At 51.8% G+C, this 16,856-nt stretch overlaps 3 protein-coding genes across 6 annotated transcripts in view; all 3 read left to right on the forward strand.

The window, feature by feature from the left end:
* GTF3C2 (general transcription factor IIIC subunit 2) overlaps nt 1-14,862 on the forward strand; it is a 34,428-nt gene extending 19,566 nt beyond the window's left edge. For 2 of the 3 annotated variants that reach the window (XM_033838839.2, XM_033838841.2), the window contains 8 exons: nt 112-264; nt 415-522; nt 831-4,272; nt 4,902-4,976; nt 11,760-12,130; nt 12,215-12,310; nt 12,559-12,902; nt 13,891-14,862. In XM_033838839.2, coding sequence (XP_033694730.1) covers nt 112-264; nt 415-522; nt 831-1,049 — 480 coding nt within the window. In that variant the 3' untranslated portion in view covers nt 1,050-4,272; nt 4,902-4,976; nt 11,760-12,130; ... (1 more) ...; nt 12,559-12,902; nt 13,891-14,862. Of the gene's footprint in view, nt 1-111; nt 265-414; nt 523-830; nt 4,273-4,901; nt 4,977-11,759; nt 12,131-12,214; nt 12,311-12,558; nt 12,903-13,890 lie in introns of those variants that run through there. The other variant, XM_073791500.1, reaches the window with a different exon arrangement.
* MPV17 (mitochondrial inner membrane protein MPV17) lies at nt 4,838-14,862 on the forward strand. 2 transcript variants are annotated; one of them, XR_002177893.3, is made up of 8 exons: nt 4,838-4,976; nt 11,725-11,840; nt 12,038-12,130; nt 12,215-12,310; nt 12,559-12,591; nt 12,850-12,902; nt 13,891-14,034; nt 14,383-14,862. XR_002177893.3 is itself a non-coding variant. In XM_004320024.4 (7 exons), the coding sequence occupies exons 1-7, from the start codon at nt 4,907-4,909 to the stop codon at nt 13,958-13,960; spliced, it is 531 nt and encodes a 176-aa protein (XP_004320072.1). In that variant the 5' UTR covers nt 4,838-4,906; the 3' UTR covers nt 13,961-14,862. The 2 variants fall into 2 exon arrangements, 1 of the variants encoding a protein (XP_004320072.1); XM_004320024.4 differs by having other exon boundaries at nt 13,891-14,862.
* UCN (urocortin) lies at nt 14,385-16,573 on the forward strand. The gene is made up of 3 exons (XM_004320023.4): nt 14,385-14,521; nt 15,515-15,761; nt 16,021-16,573. Exon 3 carries the CDS (start codon nt 16,034-16,036, stop codon nt 16,412-16,414), a length of 381 nt encoding a protein of 126 aa, XP_004320071.1. The 5' UTR covers nt 14,385-14,521; nt 15,515-15,761; nt 16,021-16,033; the 3' UTR covers nt 16,415-16,573.
* The last annotated feature ends 283 nt before the right edge of the window (nt 16,574-16,856 follow it).

Genomic DNA, 16,856 nt, shown 5'->3' on the forward strand with positions numbered 1-16,856 from the left:
CATATGTTTAAACATACTACTTACAGTCTTTCCTGCTCCAAACCAATTTTCTCTTTTACTTTTATTCAGTCTTCAGTATTATAGAACCTAATCTAACATTCTTCTTTCTAGCCTATATATAAAGCAGATCTGATGCCATATCAGGACAGTCCTGAAGGTCAGGACCACTCTTCTGCTTCATCTGGGGCCCCCAACCCTCCCAAGGCTCGAACTTACGCTGAAACCGTCAACCATCACTACTTGCTCTTTCAAGACACAGATTTGGTAAACTGAGGCCAGGAGAATGGGTGTGGCATTAGAAAAAGTAAAAAACTTGAGTCCTTGTATAGTAGGGAGTCCTAAGGAGTTCCAGCAGAAAGATGCAAAACTAAGAAGCTGCTCTCTTTCTCTCTCCTATTACACCCTCCTCCCCAGAGTTCATTCCACGGTCTGCCCCACAGAGAACCAATGCTGCGCATGCAGGAGGGAGAGGGGCAAACACGGCTCTGCCTGGACCGGCTGCAGCTGGAAGCTATTCATAAGGTAGGAACCTTATCTCTCATCTTCGCCATCCTTCATCTCATTTCCTCCCAACTCTGGGCCTGTGAGCAATGAAATGGGAGATGAAAAGGTAATGGAGACGGTTAAGGCGGGGGAAACAGCTCCGGCACTCTCATCCTCCAGAGCATGATAGACATACCTCATTCATCGTCTTCTCATTCCTACCTCTCACCCCATCGTGGTCCTCCTATCCTTTCAGATTTGTGGGTTTTTTTTTTTGCTCTTAGAGCTAAGACTCACCCTAAAGCAACAACTGTGAGCATCTCTTTTGTTTTCTATTCTCTTCACAGGTACGATTCAGCCCAAACCTGGACTCCTATGGATGGCTGGTCTCTGGGGGGCAGTCAGGGCTAGTTCGGATCCATTTTGTCCGTGCGCTCACCTGTCCACTGGGCCACCGTATGCAGCTTGAAAGCCGAGCCCACTTCAATGCTATGTTCCAGCCGGCCTCCCCCACTAAAGGGCCTGGCTTCCCTCCAACCAGCCATCGCCTTCTGCCTGGCCCCTAGTCGTGGTCCCCACAGAACACTCAGGATGAAGTCTGCTGAGAACAACTGGCCCCATGCACACAGCCATAGGAACTGGGGCTTTCCTGGACAGTGATGCTGCCAGTCCTGGACCTTTAGACCTGCCTCCCCAGGACTCCTTAGATCCCTCTTTCCACAGACTTCTTCTGTCATCACGGCCCCCCGCGGGCAAGGGGGTTCTCCCTCCACAAACTCTCAAGTCTCCTCAGCATAAAACTATGACTCACGAGAAACACTCAGGCCTGACCTAGGCTTGGGAGTCAAACTGCTCATATTGAGCATATTGTGAAGTGGGTAAAACTAAGTAAAGGTACTGGGTGTTTTTGAGACCACATGTGAGTGGGTGTTTGGAGAACTGGAAAGGGTATCTGCATGAAGGCTCCTGTCTGACTATATTCCAGGATCCAATATTACTGCCTTCCTAACTTCCTCTTTAGAGTACCCAACACACAGGCCCACAAGGGGGTGATGGTAATTCATTGCACTGAAGCTGCTTATAGTACTTACTTAACTGAGGAACACACCACAGACACCCTGCCAACAGAACAGTGGCTCAGATCTTACTTGCTCCTGCTTATGAATATTCCCAATCACTGGTCATCTGACCCTTCTTGAGCACTCCTAGACAGTCATTTTTTAAAAATCTTCCTTTATATCAAGTCACACAGTATACCTCTATAAATTTTACCATGGGTGTTAGGAAATCTAGTCACTCTTCCCTATGATTGCCCTTCTAAGTATTTAAAAATAGCTATCATGTGTTTCCCAAGTCTTTTCTTCTCTAGATTAAATATCTTAAGTTACTTTAACCATTCTTTTACACGTCATGATTTTTGATCCTTCATTATACTGTCACATTGTTGACTTATTAAACATTTAGCTACACTATTTCAACTATAGGAGGTATTTCAAACCCAAGCACAGTAGTGTATTATAGCTCATTTTGTTAGAATCCTCTTGTGGGATGTTGCAGACTCACGGTGACTGCAATATTGCCTCTTAAGCAAGGATAGACCCCACAAGGAGAAATAAGCAGACCATAGTCTTGGAATGTAGAAGAGTACAACCTGAGGTTTGGGGCAGGGAGTAGTCAGATGACTTCAGGAAATAGAGAAAAACACATAGCCAGCTCCTATTTAAGGGAGTGGAGATTAGTTCAGTGCCTACCTGGAACAGAACACTTTGACACTGTAGACTGATTGGCCAAATATCTGGGAACAGCTTTCTGCTTCTTCAGGGTAGGGAATTTAGCATTATGTGAGAAAATCTTTAAGAGGAAAGGAATCAAGTAGTTCAGTTCCTCCCCTGTACAGAAGAGGAAACAGATTTGGAGGCAACCCAGACCATTAGCAGCAGAGAGACAACTCACGTCAATGCAAAGCGGCCAAGTATGCCCCATCCTATTGTGCCAGCTCAGGTTATGCCAGTTTTCTTTTTGAGAGGACTGGTAGGGAAGTGCTTTCCATTGCGGAGGAGCTTTGTTCATTCTACACAACAGCCCTTTGACACTGCCTCAGGAAATCCCACTTTCAGTGGTAGAAAAGATGGGGCCTGGGGACCCATGTCATTGAGGCTGTAGGTTGGTGTTGGCAGCCCTGCTTCTGCTGCTGGGTCTCTGCCCTAATCTCATCCTCCAAAAGAAAAGCAGGAAAATGCTTTCAGCCCTTGCTCTCTTTCTCTGCCATAAGCCCTTTTTGCCCCAGGCCACTCCCCTTCCAAACTTTCCTCCTGATATATATTTGATACTATCCATAGGTTCCTGTACTTTTCTTCCTTTGTGCCTTTGCTCACACTATTCCCTCCTCCTGCAGTGTCCTTTTCCACCATCTCCACCTAAGTCCTATTCATTGTTCAAGGCCCCCGCTCAAATTCCACCTCCACCAAGGGGCTTCCCAGATTTCTCCAGTAAAAATTATTCTCCCATGCGCTCCCAAGAGAAAAGGAAGGAAAAGAGGTTAAATGAGAGTTTATTAGGCACTTGATCTATTTCAAGTACTTTAGCATATGTTACTTAATTTAACCCTATGAGGTTGGTATTGCCCCATTTTACTTGACAAAGATAAGATTCTGAGAGGTTAAGCAGTCTGAATAAGGCCACATAACTACTGAGTGGTGGTAGACAGTCTGACTTCAGAATACAACTTTCCAACTTAGCACATTTGGTCTCCTATTACTAGTGTAAATTCACTCCTCTAGCATGGTGTTTTGCATATAGAAAGCTTTAGTTAAATGTTTGTAACATCGAATTCTCTTGCCTCCTTACTGTGTTTCTCCAGTTTTCTGTTACAGGATTCTCCCTGCCTTAATCATATAGGAATTGAGTAAACTGGGGCTGGAGCTAGCCAGGTAAAGACCCTGAAAGAGTCAGATATGGTTGCCTCCTGAAGTGTGAGCTCCCTAGGGATGATTAAGCAAAGGCTGTCAGCCTTGTGAATGTTTCCACTACCCTAGAAAGGATGTTGCAGTATATTCACAAAATTTTAGAATGTTAGAGCTGGAAAGGGATTAGGAAATCACCTCATCTATTGGCTTCCTAACAGTTTTAGTTGTGGGCCCTTGTTTAAATGTGGCTTTTTCTAGAAGTATACGTGTATTTTTTAAAAGCTTAGGTAAAGAAGAACCTGTGATACCCCTTCCCCAAACATCTATAAAGCTCTAAAACTGAGGAGCCCAGTTTGAAAAACAAAGTCCAACCTCCTAATTTAACAGATGAGGAACTTCAAGTCTACTGATGACCAAGGCTGCAAACCCGCTAGTTATGAAACTAGTATCTAAACTGGAGGTTCTGTAATCCGAATTATTTCCATGGAACAGTCATCTTTACGCAGCATTTCTAAAGGCTACCGTGCACAAAGCATTGAACTAGTTGCTATGAGGACGACAAATACGAACAAGACCCAGTTCCACCCATTCAGGAGCTCACAGTTGAGGCTAGTGAAGAACTTACAGACTTTTTTTTAAAAAAAGTAACACACACGCACGCATTTAACTATGGCTAATAGTTTCCAAACTATGATTCCTGAGACCGAGAACGACGTCTGGACCTTGGCCAGTTCCGGGATGCGGGAACAGTGAGAGTCTATCCAGGTTAAGAGGCCCGTGCAGCAGGGAGAGAAGGGGCAGAAGCAGACAGAGGTCGGACCCACGTGGGCAGGCGGGCCCCGCACCAAGACTCAGCGCAGACCGAGCCGAGCCCCTCTCCACGGTATTAGTGGCTGAATCCACTCCCATTCCGGCCCTGGATGCAGGGGAAAGCCTAGGGGTCAGCCGAGCGGATGGGGCGGGATTTGGGGCGGAAGTCCCTCCGCCGCTCAGGTCACGTGGGAGGGGCTGAGCTCGCGCGCTGGTGAGTAGCGAGAGTTCCGCGGTCACCCGCTCAAAGCGCAGCGATTCCGTAGCGGCAGCGGCGTTTGTGACCGTTCCAGGTCCAGGGAGTCAGAGGCCGTTTTTCTGGGGTGGAGTTGGGCTCAGGAAGGATGCGGGGTGGTTCCAACTGAGAGTCTGAATCTGGGGACCGACCAGGCTCTGGGTGAAAGCCAGAGCAAACCTGTCCTCTTGTGTGCCTCGGTCGGGACAGAGGCCCCCCAGATAGACCTGCTTCAGGGCTGGGGGTGGGGTGGCGGGTGGCGGCCACCGATATTCCAGAGCCGCCCACAGCCTTCCTCTCGTCCCCGATTGCCTAAGGGGATCCCTGTGACAGGAAGCTGTCCAGGAAACCTCTGCCCATTTAGAAGCGGGAGGGGAAGAGGGAGTGGGCACAAGGGAAGGACAAAAGTCTCTTTAACTGTGGAGAGGGGCAGTGGGGGTGACCCCCCTCTCCTCTCGCCTTGACAGAAAGCATGGCACTTTGGCGGGCATACCAGCGGGCTCTGACTGCTCACCCGTGGAAAGTACAGGTCCTGACAGCTGGTAAGTGTCCCTGTGGGACCTAGTGGTACCAGCGCAGGGTGATCTGGGAGGCAGAAGCTCGCTGCACCCCTGCCATCATTATTTGCTTTTATTCAGACCCCTTGAAGGATTGGCTCTCACCCCAGTCTGTTTTGGAGGGAGGGTCCCCAAGGCTGTTCTTAAGGAAAGGGCTATGCATAGATGACCTGGCTATAAAGTAGGATCTGAAAGTCCTCACAAACCTGAGGAGTCATCCCCTTAGGATAAAGAAAGGCATTGCCCCGAGGAGGCCTTAACTTAGAAAATGAACAATAACAAAGGCTCCTTTAACATTTCACAGTGTGCAAAACACTTTCAGCACACATTATCTCATAGGGTCCCCACAAAGGTGGGGACACAAAGTGGGCTAAGATTACTTGGGTCCACATTAGATCACACACCTAATAAGTGCTGGAATCAGACTCTTACCCCAGTTTATTTTTCTTAGTATTGTTCTTATTGTGAAATATATCTTAATACACACAAAAAAATGATTAAGATATGTGTGTACCATTGAAATAAAAGTAAACTGAATACTCCTGTATCAGTACCCAGCTTTGAGACCCCTTGAATGCCTGTCCCTAATTCATACATCCTAAGAAATAACCACTTTCCTGAGTTTTGTTTATATCATTCTTTTGCTTTTCTTATAGTTTACTATCTATGGATGTATCCTCAAACAATATACTAATCAAGGATTTATTTTTACTCTAAATCCAGTGATTGAGTAGCGACCTCACAAAGGTAACCCAGTGACTTACCTGAATTTATTTTCATTTCATTTTGCAGATTAGCTAATATGAGAGGAGATGGCACAGAGATAAATTTTATAGGGGGAAGGATTGGAAGGCCTGTGACTATTGGGGCAGCGCGAGAGTGACCAGTTAAGATAAGGTCTTGCCTATGTTTAGAGGAAGGGAACAGGATTCTAATGAGGACCATGGGCTTCTGAGAGGAAGACTGTTAAAAAGGGGTGGGGTGGGGGGATGCTACTGAAAGCCAGGATACAACAGAATTCCTGTTACTGGAATAGCCCCACATCAGCACTAGGAACTTCATTGAGTGACTGGCCAAGGAGTCTTTTGCTCCTCCCTGGGCCCCTCTCCAGCCTCCTGTGCCCAGCTATCCCCCATCCTGTCCTCAGAGTGTCCGTCAGCCTGCATGACTCACCTGGCTGCGTGTGTGGTGACTCATGCTGTACTGGGTGGCTGTGATGGGAACTGACATGCTGGGCCCTTTGCCCAGCCTCAGATTCCCCCAGGGACCCTAACTGCCAGAAGGAAGTTTCCCCCCTCCCCTTTGTGGCCATCAAGAATAGGGAGGGAAGGATGGTCCTTGTGTTTCCTTACCCAAGGGATCTGCAGCTGACGAAGGCAGGAGCTAGAGCTCCAAGGGGTCCGAGTGCAGATACGTAGCTGAACTGGGGTGCTGGCCTGTCAGTGCTGGAGTGCTGTGGCTCCACACCCCGAGTCTTCCTGAGGCCGTGCCAATATCTCAGCCCTGAAGCAACCTCTAGGTAGCACTTTTCTCAGACTTTCCCAGACCTTTCAGACTTTTCCTTCCCTGCTGCTCAGTGTACTCGAATCAAACTAATTAAGGGGGGAGGTGGATTTAGCTCACTGAGCTGTTTTTAGATCCCAGCACAGTAGTTCCTAAGGTCCCATGGCATAGCTCATCACACTGGAAAACAGAATAGAGATTTCAGACTTGGAGTTAGAAGACCAAGGTTTGAATCTCAGAGCCATAGCACTTAGTAGCTGTGTGAATCGGGACAAGAAAATAAACCTCTTTGAGCCTCAGTTTCCTCGTTTAGAATTTGAGTTTAGTTATATGACCTCACAGAGTCAGTGTAGGGATTATCTCTGAAAAGGCTTTAGAAATCAGAAAATGCTCAAGAAACTTAAAGGCTCCAGGAGTTGGCCCTTTGTATGAGTGTTGGCAACCCAAGAACAACAAGCTCTTATTTTTATAGTGGTGCTTGGGTTGGGTTTGTTCCACTAGCCATAAATTTGGAACATGGATAACCATCTAGCCTCGGTTCTCCAAAAAGTAGAGTCTGAAGCTTCTTTGCAGGTACTTTGTTAGGAAGTAATCCATGGTGGGGAGAGAGGGAAGAGGGACAGCCAACAGAAGGGTGCGTTATCAAATGGACACTGCTTAGGGCACATGGCTGCTCAGTCCCTTAAAACTGACTGAGAAGCTCTTTGAAATGCCTCTTAGGACTTTATGGGTGAATAGTCTTTTCTGGAGAAAAGGAGAAACCTTTACCCACCGACTCCATCCCACGTTGGTCAAAGGTTTGCCACATGGGATGTTGATGCCCGTGCTCTGTGCTCTACCAGGTTGCACAGGCATCATCCCCAGGTAAAGCACCAGTAGCTCAGCCTCAGGTAAGGCACAGGCCTGAGACAAGGACCCATCAGCTGAACTGCAGTGGTGGCTGCGGTAAGAGATAAGTGAATCAAAAATATCTGATATGGTTCAAAAGAAGTGTCTGGTACACCTATTTTGGGCCAAGCCAGAGTCAGGAACAGGGCAGCCTGGGCAAAGGTCTGCTGTGTGTTCTGCAGAGTCTAAGTCAGCCTTCTCTCATCCTTTCCTGAGGGCCCTTCCAGTCTCCAGGGGGCCCAGTTCCATCCATCTTAGGCCACTCTGGTCCTGCTGTGGAAGCAGCTGAGCTTCTGCAGACACTGGTTTCCCTGCAATCTGAATGTGAGAGCTCAACAGGCATGAGAGACCATCCAGTCCAGCCCCTGATACTACAGAGAAGGAAACTGAGGCACGAGGGAGGAGTGATATGCATGAGGTTTCATGGTCAGTGGTGCAGCTGGCATTAGAACCTGGGGCACTTCCCAATGCACTGCCCTGCAATTGAGACACCTGGGACCTCAGAATGCTGAGTATAGTTCCAGCTCGTCTGGGCTTAGGTACCTGACAAGCTGCAGAACCCTGCATTTTGTCTTACTTTCTAGCAGTGGGAAGGGTTCAGGCCAGGAGTGGGGAGAGCACTCCCACGGACCCCAGAGGAGGTGCTCCCCTGTCACTGCTGGGCTTCAGCTCCCTCCACGCTCCGCCAGACCAAGCCCCTACCCCAGGCGGCTATTTAATTATTGGAGACTTCTGGAGAGGAATGAGACAGCACCCTGGCCCCCTGCCAGCAGCTACACCTGCCGACCCAGGCCTCCCATAGTCAAGGACAGTTTCCTCTCCTCATTCCAACCTCCTGCCCCTCAGTTTTCTCATCTTCCATTAATACTTTGGTTTCTTGCATCTAAGACTCAACTCACAAAAGCCAGGAGAGGAACAAAATAGGGGAAGTAGAGAACTTACCCCCACCCATGCCTAGGATGAGGGCATGCAAGTTGGGGCTTTTCCACTAGCGGGCAGAAGGTGGTCCCAAATAGATCTGTGCTCAGATGCAGGCACTCCCCAACCCCTACCCCCCGCCCCACTCTGCTGAATCTGGTGGCGAGTGACGGCATAAGAACTGGCACCTACCCAGGGGCATGATGTCACACCCACGCCAGCGTCTGCCCGCTGGGCTCTGCGCCCAGCCTGGCATTGGGGCATCACCGCCCGGCAACCCCTTGTCCTGCCCCATCGGGGCTCAGGCATTATGTCTCGGCAGGCCTGTAGTCCCAACGCCCTGGAAACAAGTCCAAGGAAAGGGGAGCCAGAGCACTGGAGGGTCCAGGTCAACCAAATACGTCCAAGAGGACTCCCAGAGCCTAGGACGGTTGGGGTCTGTTTGGGCTCTGGGTTGGGGAAGGTGGGATGAGGAATCTGGATGTCAGCCCTTCCTGCTCAATCACTCTGACCAAAAAAGGCCTTGCTCTGTGCTTAGACCAAAGCCTTAGAGCTCCCTGGAGCTGCTGCAGGCCCACGGGGCCTCATGATCTGTGTTCCTCCAGATGAGGAACTGGGCATGGTTCTGTCTGAAATGGACAGAACTGGCAGGGCTACAGGCTACACACCACCTGCTCACTCCTGCTGCTTGGTTGTCTCTCAGGCCTGAGGGGCATGGTTTGGGGGCCTGGAATCCATCTTTCTCAAAGGCTGCAGGGTTGCAGGACTGTGGGACTGCATGTCAGGGACTTTGCTTTTCACTCCTGCTCTGCCTTTAGCTTGTGTGACTGTTGGTAAGCCGTGAAGAGTGAAAACACCCCTCTCTTTGTGACTGTTTCCTTCCCAAGAATATTGCTGCTTGCCCTCCCCACAAGGTGACAAGGAACAGAGGTGGTCACATTCTGGGGAGTGAAAGACAGAGAGGAAGTGCGTTAGTCCAGGAAGTGTCTTTGATATGCAAGCCTTTGGGGCCTTGTTTGGGCAGGAACCCCCCATGAGTAGCAGCCACAGGAGCTTCTTGGTGCCCACTGGCCCCTGAGCCCAGGTCTCAGCCTCTGCTGGGGATTCCCTGGCCTCCTGTACCCCCTTGAGAGAAGGCCTGGTTTTAGGCTCCACTCCTTAGCAAGTCACCTCATCTCTCAAAGACATTAAATGGGGGTGTGACCTCTACCTTCCAGACCTTTTGTGAGGATTAAATGTATGAGAGCCCTTTTGTATACTGTAAACATCTTGCCAAATGTCAAACTGTTAGTCCCTTCATTTAAGCAGTGACTGTCTTTCTGTTCCCCCTTCCCCAGGCCTCGTCAGGGTCACTCTTCCCTTGTGCATGGCCACAACAGCTCCCTCTCCTCCCTGGGCACGCAGCTGGTGACCCCAAGTTGTTAGGGAGAGGGGATAGGGTGTTCAGTGCCAATTGTGGAGGGGGAGCGAGCCTTCAGCCCCACTGCTCCTCACACCTTGAGCCTGGGTGCATCCTTTGGGCTACACTTGGCGTCCTCTGTGCCCTTCCCAGGGCAGTCTTGTTGTCTGGGTGGTACCTCTGACATTTCTCCCAGTTTATTTTCTGAGCACCTGCCAGGCTCGGTATGGTGGGCGATAAGAGAACAAAGACGTCTAGGATTCTGTCCTTGCCCTCTGGGAGGCCATGTCTAGCCATGTTCTGGGAAGGGCCTCCACCACTTTGGGAGTTTCAGGGAGAGGAGAGGCAGGCCTCCCTTGGTGGGTGTGCTGGGGGTCCCAGCAGCTGAGGCCAGCAGCCTAGGTCACCTGTGGGTGCCCCAGCCCGACCCCAGCTCTCAGCCTTACTCAGCTGCCTCTGACGAGGCTGCACAGGGGCAGGGCTGTGCAGGGGTGCGGGCGAAGAGCAATGAGTGTGCAGCCAGCACGGACGTCAGAGCCAGCTCCGGGCCAAGGATGAGGATGTGTTTGCCCAGTGCTAATTGAGGGCACAGGGACAGTGGTGGCTATGGGGCTGGAGGGGACTCTCATTACTCACTGTGATGGACAGGCAAGCAGAAGGTCATACAGTCACTCCCAAGTGGCCCTAGTAGAAGTGTGTGTTTGCTAGAAACCATCACACCACCATCACTGACGGGGGCTCTGTAAACAGTGATGGTTTCTTTTTTTTTTTTTTTGGCTGCGTTGGGTCTTCGTTGCTGCACGCGGGCTTTCTCTAGTTGCGGCGAGCAGGGGCTACTCTTCGTTGCGGTGCACGGGCTTCTCATCGCAGTGGCTTCTCTTGTTGCGGAGCACGGGCTCTAGGCACGCGGGCTTCAGTAGTTGTGGCACGCGGGCTCTAGAGCGCAGGCTCAGTAGTTGTGGCTCGTGGGCTCTAGAGCGCAGGCTCAGTAGTTGTGGCGCACGGGCTTAGTTGCTCCACGGCATGTGGGATCTTCCCGGACCAGGGCTCAAACCTGTGTCCCCTGCATTGGCAGGCGGATTCTTAACCACTGCGCCACCAGCCAGGGAAGCCCAAACAGTGATGGTTTCTGTCTTGGTTTCTGGGTGTGGGTGTCCTACTAGTGCTACTTGGAGCTGGGTGTCTGTGCAAGTGAGGGGAGGGGAAGCGGGTGCAAAGACCTGGGGAGAAATGGCCTTAATACCTGTTGGCAGCTCAGTCTGAGGCTGTGAATGGGAAGTCTGGGTGTACCTGACTGTGCTGGGAGGTGACAGGATCCTTCCTTGCAGGGACTCGTAGCAGCTCAGCCAGGCATCCTCCTCCCTGGGACCATTTGAACACTTATGTTTTAGAGTTATTCTTGCTGTTCTCCACAAACAGAGATCCCAAAACCAAGGTGAAGACATTGGCCAGGGCCTTGCCTTCGGCTGGGGGGAAAAACAACCCCAGGATCCCTTAGCGTTCTGCACATGATCTATTCATAGTAAGGCGTCCTGGAAAGAACACTGTCTAGGAAATCAAGCCACCTGGTCCTTGGCCTTGGCTCTACCACTTACTGGTTATGTGAGGTCTTGGACCTTCGTTTCCATCCATAACTCTAGAGTAAGGGGTTTGCACAAAAACATCTGGAAGGCCTTTCCAATTCCGACAGTCAGTGCATCTCAGCCCCTGGCACCTCAGATTCTCCTTCCCCTACCTGCGGTTTCTGAGTCCAACTTTCCTTCATTGCTCAGTGCAGTGTTCTTGGGCCCTGGCCTGCTCAAGGCTGCTCATCCCAGTTTCTAACAGGACACATATTAAATATCACCACCCTTGGGGAGGTGTTACCATCCTTGAAGCAGCAGGAAAGACTGGCCATTTGCCCCAGAATGAAACCCCTGGCCTCAGAGTGCCAGAGCCTCATTCAGTGAGCAGACTTACCTCCCTCCTTGGGATGGCAGCTTGTCCCTGGGAGGTGTCCTGACAACACCTGTGTACCCTGCACAGGGTCTCTGATGGGCCTGGGTGATGTTATCTCACAGCAGCTGGTGGAGAGGCGAGGTCTGCAGGCACACAAGACTGGCCGGACCTTGACCATGGTCTCCGTGGGCTGTGGCTTTGTGGTAAGTTCTGCCCACAGCAGGGCTGCCGTTGGATTGGACAGTGGTTTCAGTTCCCTGTCATCCTTTAGTTTCCCTTGGACCCTCTCACATCTAAGCCAGCCTTGAGTGTCTGCTCCCCCTGGGGGAGGAGCTTTGTGATGTAAAGGCCTAATGCTCCCCTCTGCATCCCTGCTCCCCTCTTTGGGGGTTACTTTCAGGGCCCTGTAGTAGGAGGCTGGTACAAGGTTTTGGACCGGCTCATCCCTGGCACCACCAAGGTGGATGCACTAAAGAAGATGCTGTTGGATCAGGTGAGCACAAGGAAAGGGAGTTGGGGAGGGTGAGCTGTGTCAAGGGAGGGCAGGGGTTTAGGTGCTTTAATTTCTCTTCCCTAGGGGGGCTTTGCCCCATGTTTTCTGGGCTGTTTCCTCTCACTGGTAGGGACACTCAATGGACTGTCAGCCCAGGACAATTGGGCCAAACTCCAGCAGGTGAGCTGGGCAGGTGTGGGGATGATTTCTGGATGGCAGGCCGGCAGGCCCAGGGGAATGAGGCAGGCTTCATGGGGATGGGAAGGGTGGAGGTGCAGGCAGAGCCCCAGCTCTGGAGGAGAGGAGCTGAGGGGCAGTGGTGCAGGGGTGTCTTCTCGGAGCAGAAGTCTCTATGTGATACTCAGATCAGGAGGTCTGAGCTACCTGGAAATGCAAATGTTCACTTGTTCCTTCTCTTGTCTCCTCAGGATTATCCTGATGCTCTCATCACCAACTACTATGTAAGAGCTGACACCTCAGCTGCCTCTTCTTCTTTCTTGAGTCCAGAAGTGCCAGGGACTGGGGGTCCTCCTGACACAGAAATCCCTCAGTTGGGATTACTCTCTCATTCCCACATGGGCACCATACTCAGGGAAGCACTCACCCAGTTGTGCAACGTATTCTTGTCTGTAGAAGCTGGAGGCAGACCAGGCAAGGCAGGGAGTCTGGGGTCAGGTGATGGAGGCAGCCCACCAACCTTTACCTTCTCTTTGTTGTAGCTCTGGCCTGCTGTGCAGTTAGCCAACTTCTACCTGGTCCCTCTTCATCACAGGTATGACAGATCCCCACACCACCCTTCAAGGAAGATGCACATTATGAACGGTTGGAGACAAAGTGATTCTCATTTTAACCTTGAACTACCTTAGACCCCCCAGAACACTCTGCCCTGGTCAGAGCTCCTCAGACTCCTGAGCATTTTATTACAGAGCATCCCAGAGTGTCTGCCCACTGACTTCTTTCATCTTCCTAGGGAGGATCTTGCTCCACAGTCCTTGTCTCCATCCCACCTGGGCTCTCTACCTTTGATGGCATTTCTGCAGGGGCAGGGCTACAGCCTAGGTTAGGCAGAAAGGTAGACCAAAGAGACAAGTAGGAACGTGGTCAGGTTAGTCCACTGCAAAATATTATTTTATCCTAGATAATAAAGGTAGTTGCTGAAATCTCAGTAAAAATATATAGTGCAACCAAGATGAGTGGTTAAAATTATTGGAGGTGTGGGGGCTTTGGGAACAGGGAAAAACATGAAACTCTTCAGAGGGGACAGGCTCAAAATGGACATGAGTAGCACAGCTAAAAGGAGTATAGACTTATGAACTAAATGAAACTTTAGGGTCCTTGCAGTGCTCTTTGGAACTAGAGCAAGGTATGTTTAAACTAAAGAGAAGGAGGTGCTGCTTTACACGGCAGGCAGCACATTTTTCGGAAGATGAGATCTCAGCTGTACAAGACGGACAGATGTGTATTTAGAAGGAGCCTGGACAGGAGTACGAATAATGGAGCCATGCATGGCGAGATGGCGGCTGAGGGGGGGTTAACTTTGGAGCTTTTGTCCAGGAGACAGAGCTCTGGGCTGGCACCAGAACCCGAGCTGGTTTTCCTCTCGTCTGAGCCACACATCCCTCCGTGGGGGCTGAAGGAAGGAGAGCTAAATCTGGGCATTCTTGGAAATAATCCCCCTTATCCCACTGTACTTTCCCATCTCTCCCTGCTTGCTTGTCCTTGTTCTGCTTCTTCTTCACGGTACCATCCCTGTTCCTTAGGTTGGCTGTCGTCCAGTGTGTTGCTGTTATCTGGAACTCCTACCTGTCCTGGAAGGCACATCGGCTCTAAGTCTGCCTCACTCCATCATTTCAAGCTTGCAGTGATGCAGCTTGACCCTGGAAGGGTCAAACCACCTCCTCAAAGTGGGCACATTGGTTTTCACAGGGTTTGGTGGCTGGTCAGAACTTAATGGGGTTAGCACTCTGAAGTGGCCTGTTTCACTCTAAAATGTAACCTGACTCCTACTGAAATCACTAAAACCTTTATAATGGTCTTATACCCACCACATAGTAGGCACTCCATAAATACTTGTTGAACCATATGATTTTGTCACCTTCAGTTTACACTCATATCCCGGCAAGTACCACTCATCCCCACTCTTCATAGACACATCTGGTTTTCTAACCCTTCCCAGCCCTAGTCTAGCTCCAATTTTGGGGGAGCCCCTCAAGCTCTTTGTATGGTGCCTCCATAAATATATTTCTAAATAGGTAAAATCTGGAACTTGCAGAGGCAATGAGTAAGACCCAGCAGAAACCGACTGCGGAGTCCCGTTTTCTAGAGTTTGGAGAGAGCCTGGAGATGACTAAGCCCAATCTTTTACAGATGAGGACACTGAGGTCCACAGAGGTGAGGTGCCCTGTCCACACCATGAGTTACAGGCAGAGTAGAAACTTGAACCCACATGCTATAGTTTGAATGTTTGTATACTCCCCAATTTATATGATGAAAACCTGATGCCCAAGGTGATGGTATTAGGAGGTGGGGCCTTTGGGAAGTGATTAGGTCATGAGGGCAGAGTGCTCATGGGATCAGTACACTCACAAAAGAGGCCATGTGATGAGACAGCAAGAGGCGCCATCTGTGAGCCAGAAAGCAGGTCCTCACCAGACACCAAACCTACTGGCACCCTGGTCTTGGACTTCCCAGCCTCCACAACTGTGAGAAATAAATGTCTTGTTTATAAACCACCCAGTTTATGGTATTGTTGTTGTAGCAGCTCAAACACTTAAGACCAAGTTTCCTTACTTCCTACCCAGTGATCTTAACCTGGAGGTCAAAGATAAAGTAATACTGCTGCTGTGATTCCCAGGGGAAAAATTAACTTGGCTAAACTCCTGCTTTGGGGCAAACTTATAAGCAGATGGACCAGCCTTTTGTTGTCTGAAAGCACCCTGACCAGAGGCCCTCTTTTTTATGGTGCCTCAGTCAGACAGCCCTAGAATTTAGATCCTGGGGCTAGAATGACATCAAAAATCCTGGCAGCTTAAGCTGCCTCAGACGCCTCTTGGGTGGGCACCATGATGGTAGCTGAGTGCCAGCAGTGCTGTCCTGATTGTCTCCATTTACAGAACTGATAGCTGGGGCAAGGGACTGGGTCTGAGCAGGACAGCGTTCTCCAGAGGCCTCTGGCCCCTTCTGGAGGCTGAGGACAAGGTCAGCACCATGGACAGCCCCCGCGGTCCAGTCTTCCTTTCAAGTGTCAGAGAAGACTGCAGATCTGGACTAGTCTGGTCTGGGGACAGGCCCCCTGGTCACTGCTGGCTGTTCTAAACAGGTGAAGGACTCTCATGGCTGGAGCAGTCTTTACTCCCCAACAGGCTTCTCCCTCTCTTGAGCCAGGTGTCACTTCCAGAGACGCGCCCCACGGGGTCTCGCAGCCGCAAGGGTCGGACTCGGAGCTGCGGCCGTCATTGCTCTACAATCAGTGCATGTTCCTCGCTGACGTCAGCCGGAGCTGTCCTGGCGCTATATAAGGCTGGCAGCAGTCCCGGGACAGACCCCGTGTTCCCCAAGGCGCCCTCAGCCCGCCCCGAGGGACCGAGACGGGAGCTCCTTCCTGCAGGGTACAGACGCTCTCCGGCAAACTGTGAGTGGCTCTCAGCGTCCGCCCAGACTCCCTCAGCACCAGGACTGCGCTCAGCTCACCCACCGCGACCCGCCAAGAGGGAGGGAGGGAGAAAAGGGTGGCAGGACTGGGCAGCGGCTGGGGCTGGAGGGAAGGCTGTGGGCATCGGGCAGCAGTCGCAGGGGCCCGACAGGGGCGCTGGAAGTGCGCGGGAAGGAGAGTGGCTCCCCCTGCGACTGCCCCTGGCGCGCCTCACCCTGCGCTGCGCCTGTGTGTCCAGGGCCGGTGGTACCATGAGGCCGGCGGGACGCGCGGCGCTGCTGGCGGCGCTGCTGCTCCTGGCACAGCTGCGCCCGGGGAGCAGCCAGTGGAGCCCGGAGGCGGCGGCGGCCGGGGTCCAGGACCCAAGTCTGCGCTGGAGCCCTGGGACACGGAACCACGGTGGAGGGGCCCGCGCGCTCCTCTTGCTGCTGGCGGAGCGCTTCCCGCGCCGCGCGGGACAGGGCCGATGGGGATCCGCGATCACAGGCGAGCGGCCGCGACGGGACGACCCTCCGCTGTCCATTGACCTCACCTTCCACCTGCTACGGACCCTGCTGGAGCTGGCGCGGACGCAGAGCCAGAGGGAGCGCGCCGAGCAGAACCGCATCATATTCGACTCGGTGGGCAAGTGATCGGCGGGGTCTGGGGCCCCGAAAATCTCGACCCCCACCTCCACCCCCGGGCTGAGACGTGCGCGACAGGAACTGACCCAGTCCCGCGGGGCTAGAGCGGCCTAGGGATACCCTGAGCACTCTCCGCATTACTAGTTTTTAATAAAAGTGCCGAAGAGCCGTTGGCCTCTGCTGCGGGGCGCGGGGAACCACAGCAGGGTGTAAACCCGTGGGAAAGTGGGGCTCCCAGGTCGGCGAGAGGGGACCAGATGCTGCGGGAGGGCTCCGCGAGAACGGCTTTCAGCCAGGGTCCTGCGGTCCCCATCGTCCCCAAGTCTCCCAGGAACTCAAGCCCCGGTGCCGCCGCACCACCACCGACCCTCTTGGCACTGGGCTTGCGAATCCGTGCCTGATATCGAGGAGGTGCCCAACAGGGGTTCATTCCACTTCCGCCCCCGAAATG

The sequence above is a fragment of the Tursiops truncatus genome, chromosome 14, assembly GCF_011762595.2.
Source record: "Tursiops truncatus isolate mTurTru1 chromosome 14, mTurTru1.mat.Y, whole genome shotgun sequence".
Classification (NCBI taxonomy): Eukaryota; Metazoa; Chordata; class Mammalia; order Artiodactyla; family Delphinidae; genus Tursiops; species Tursiops truncatus.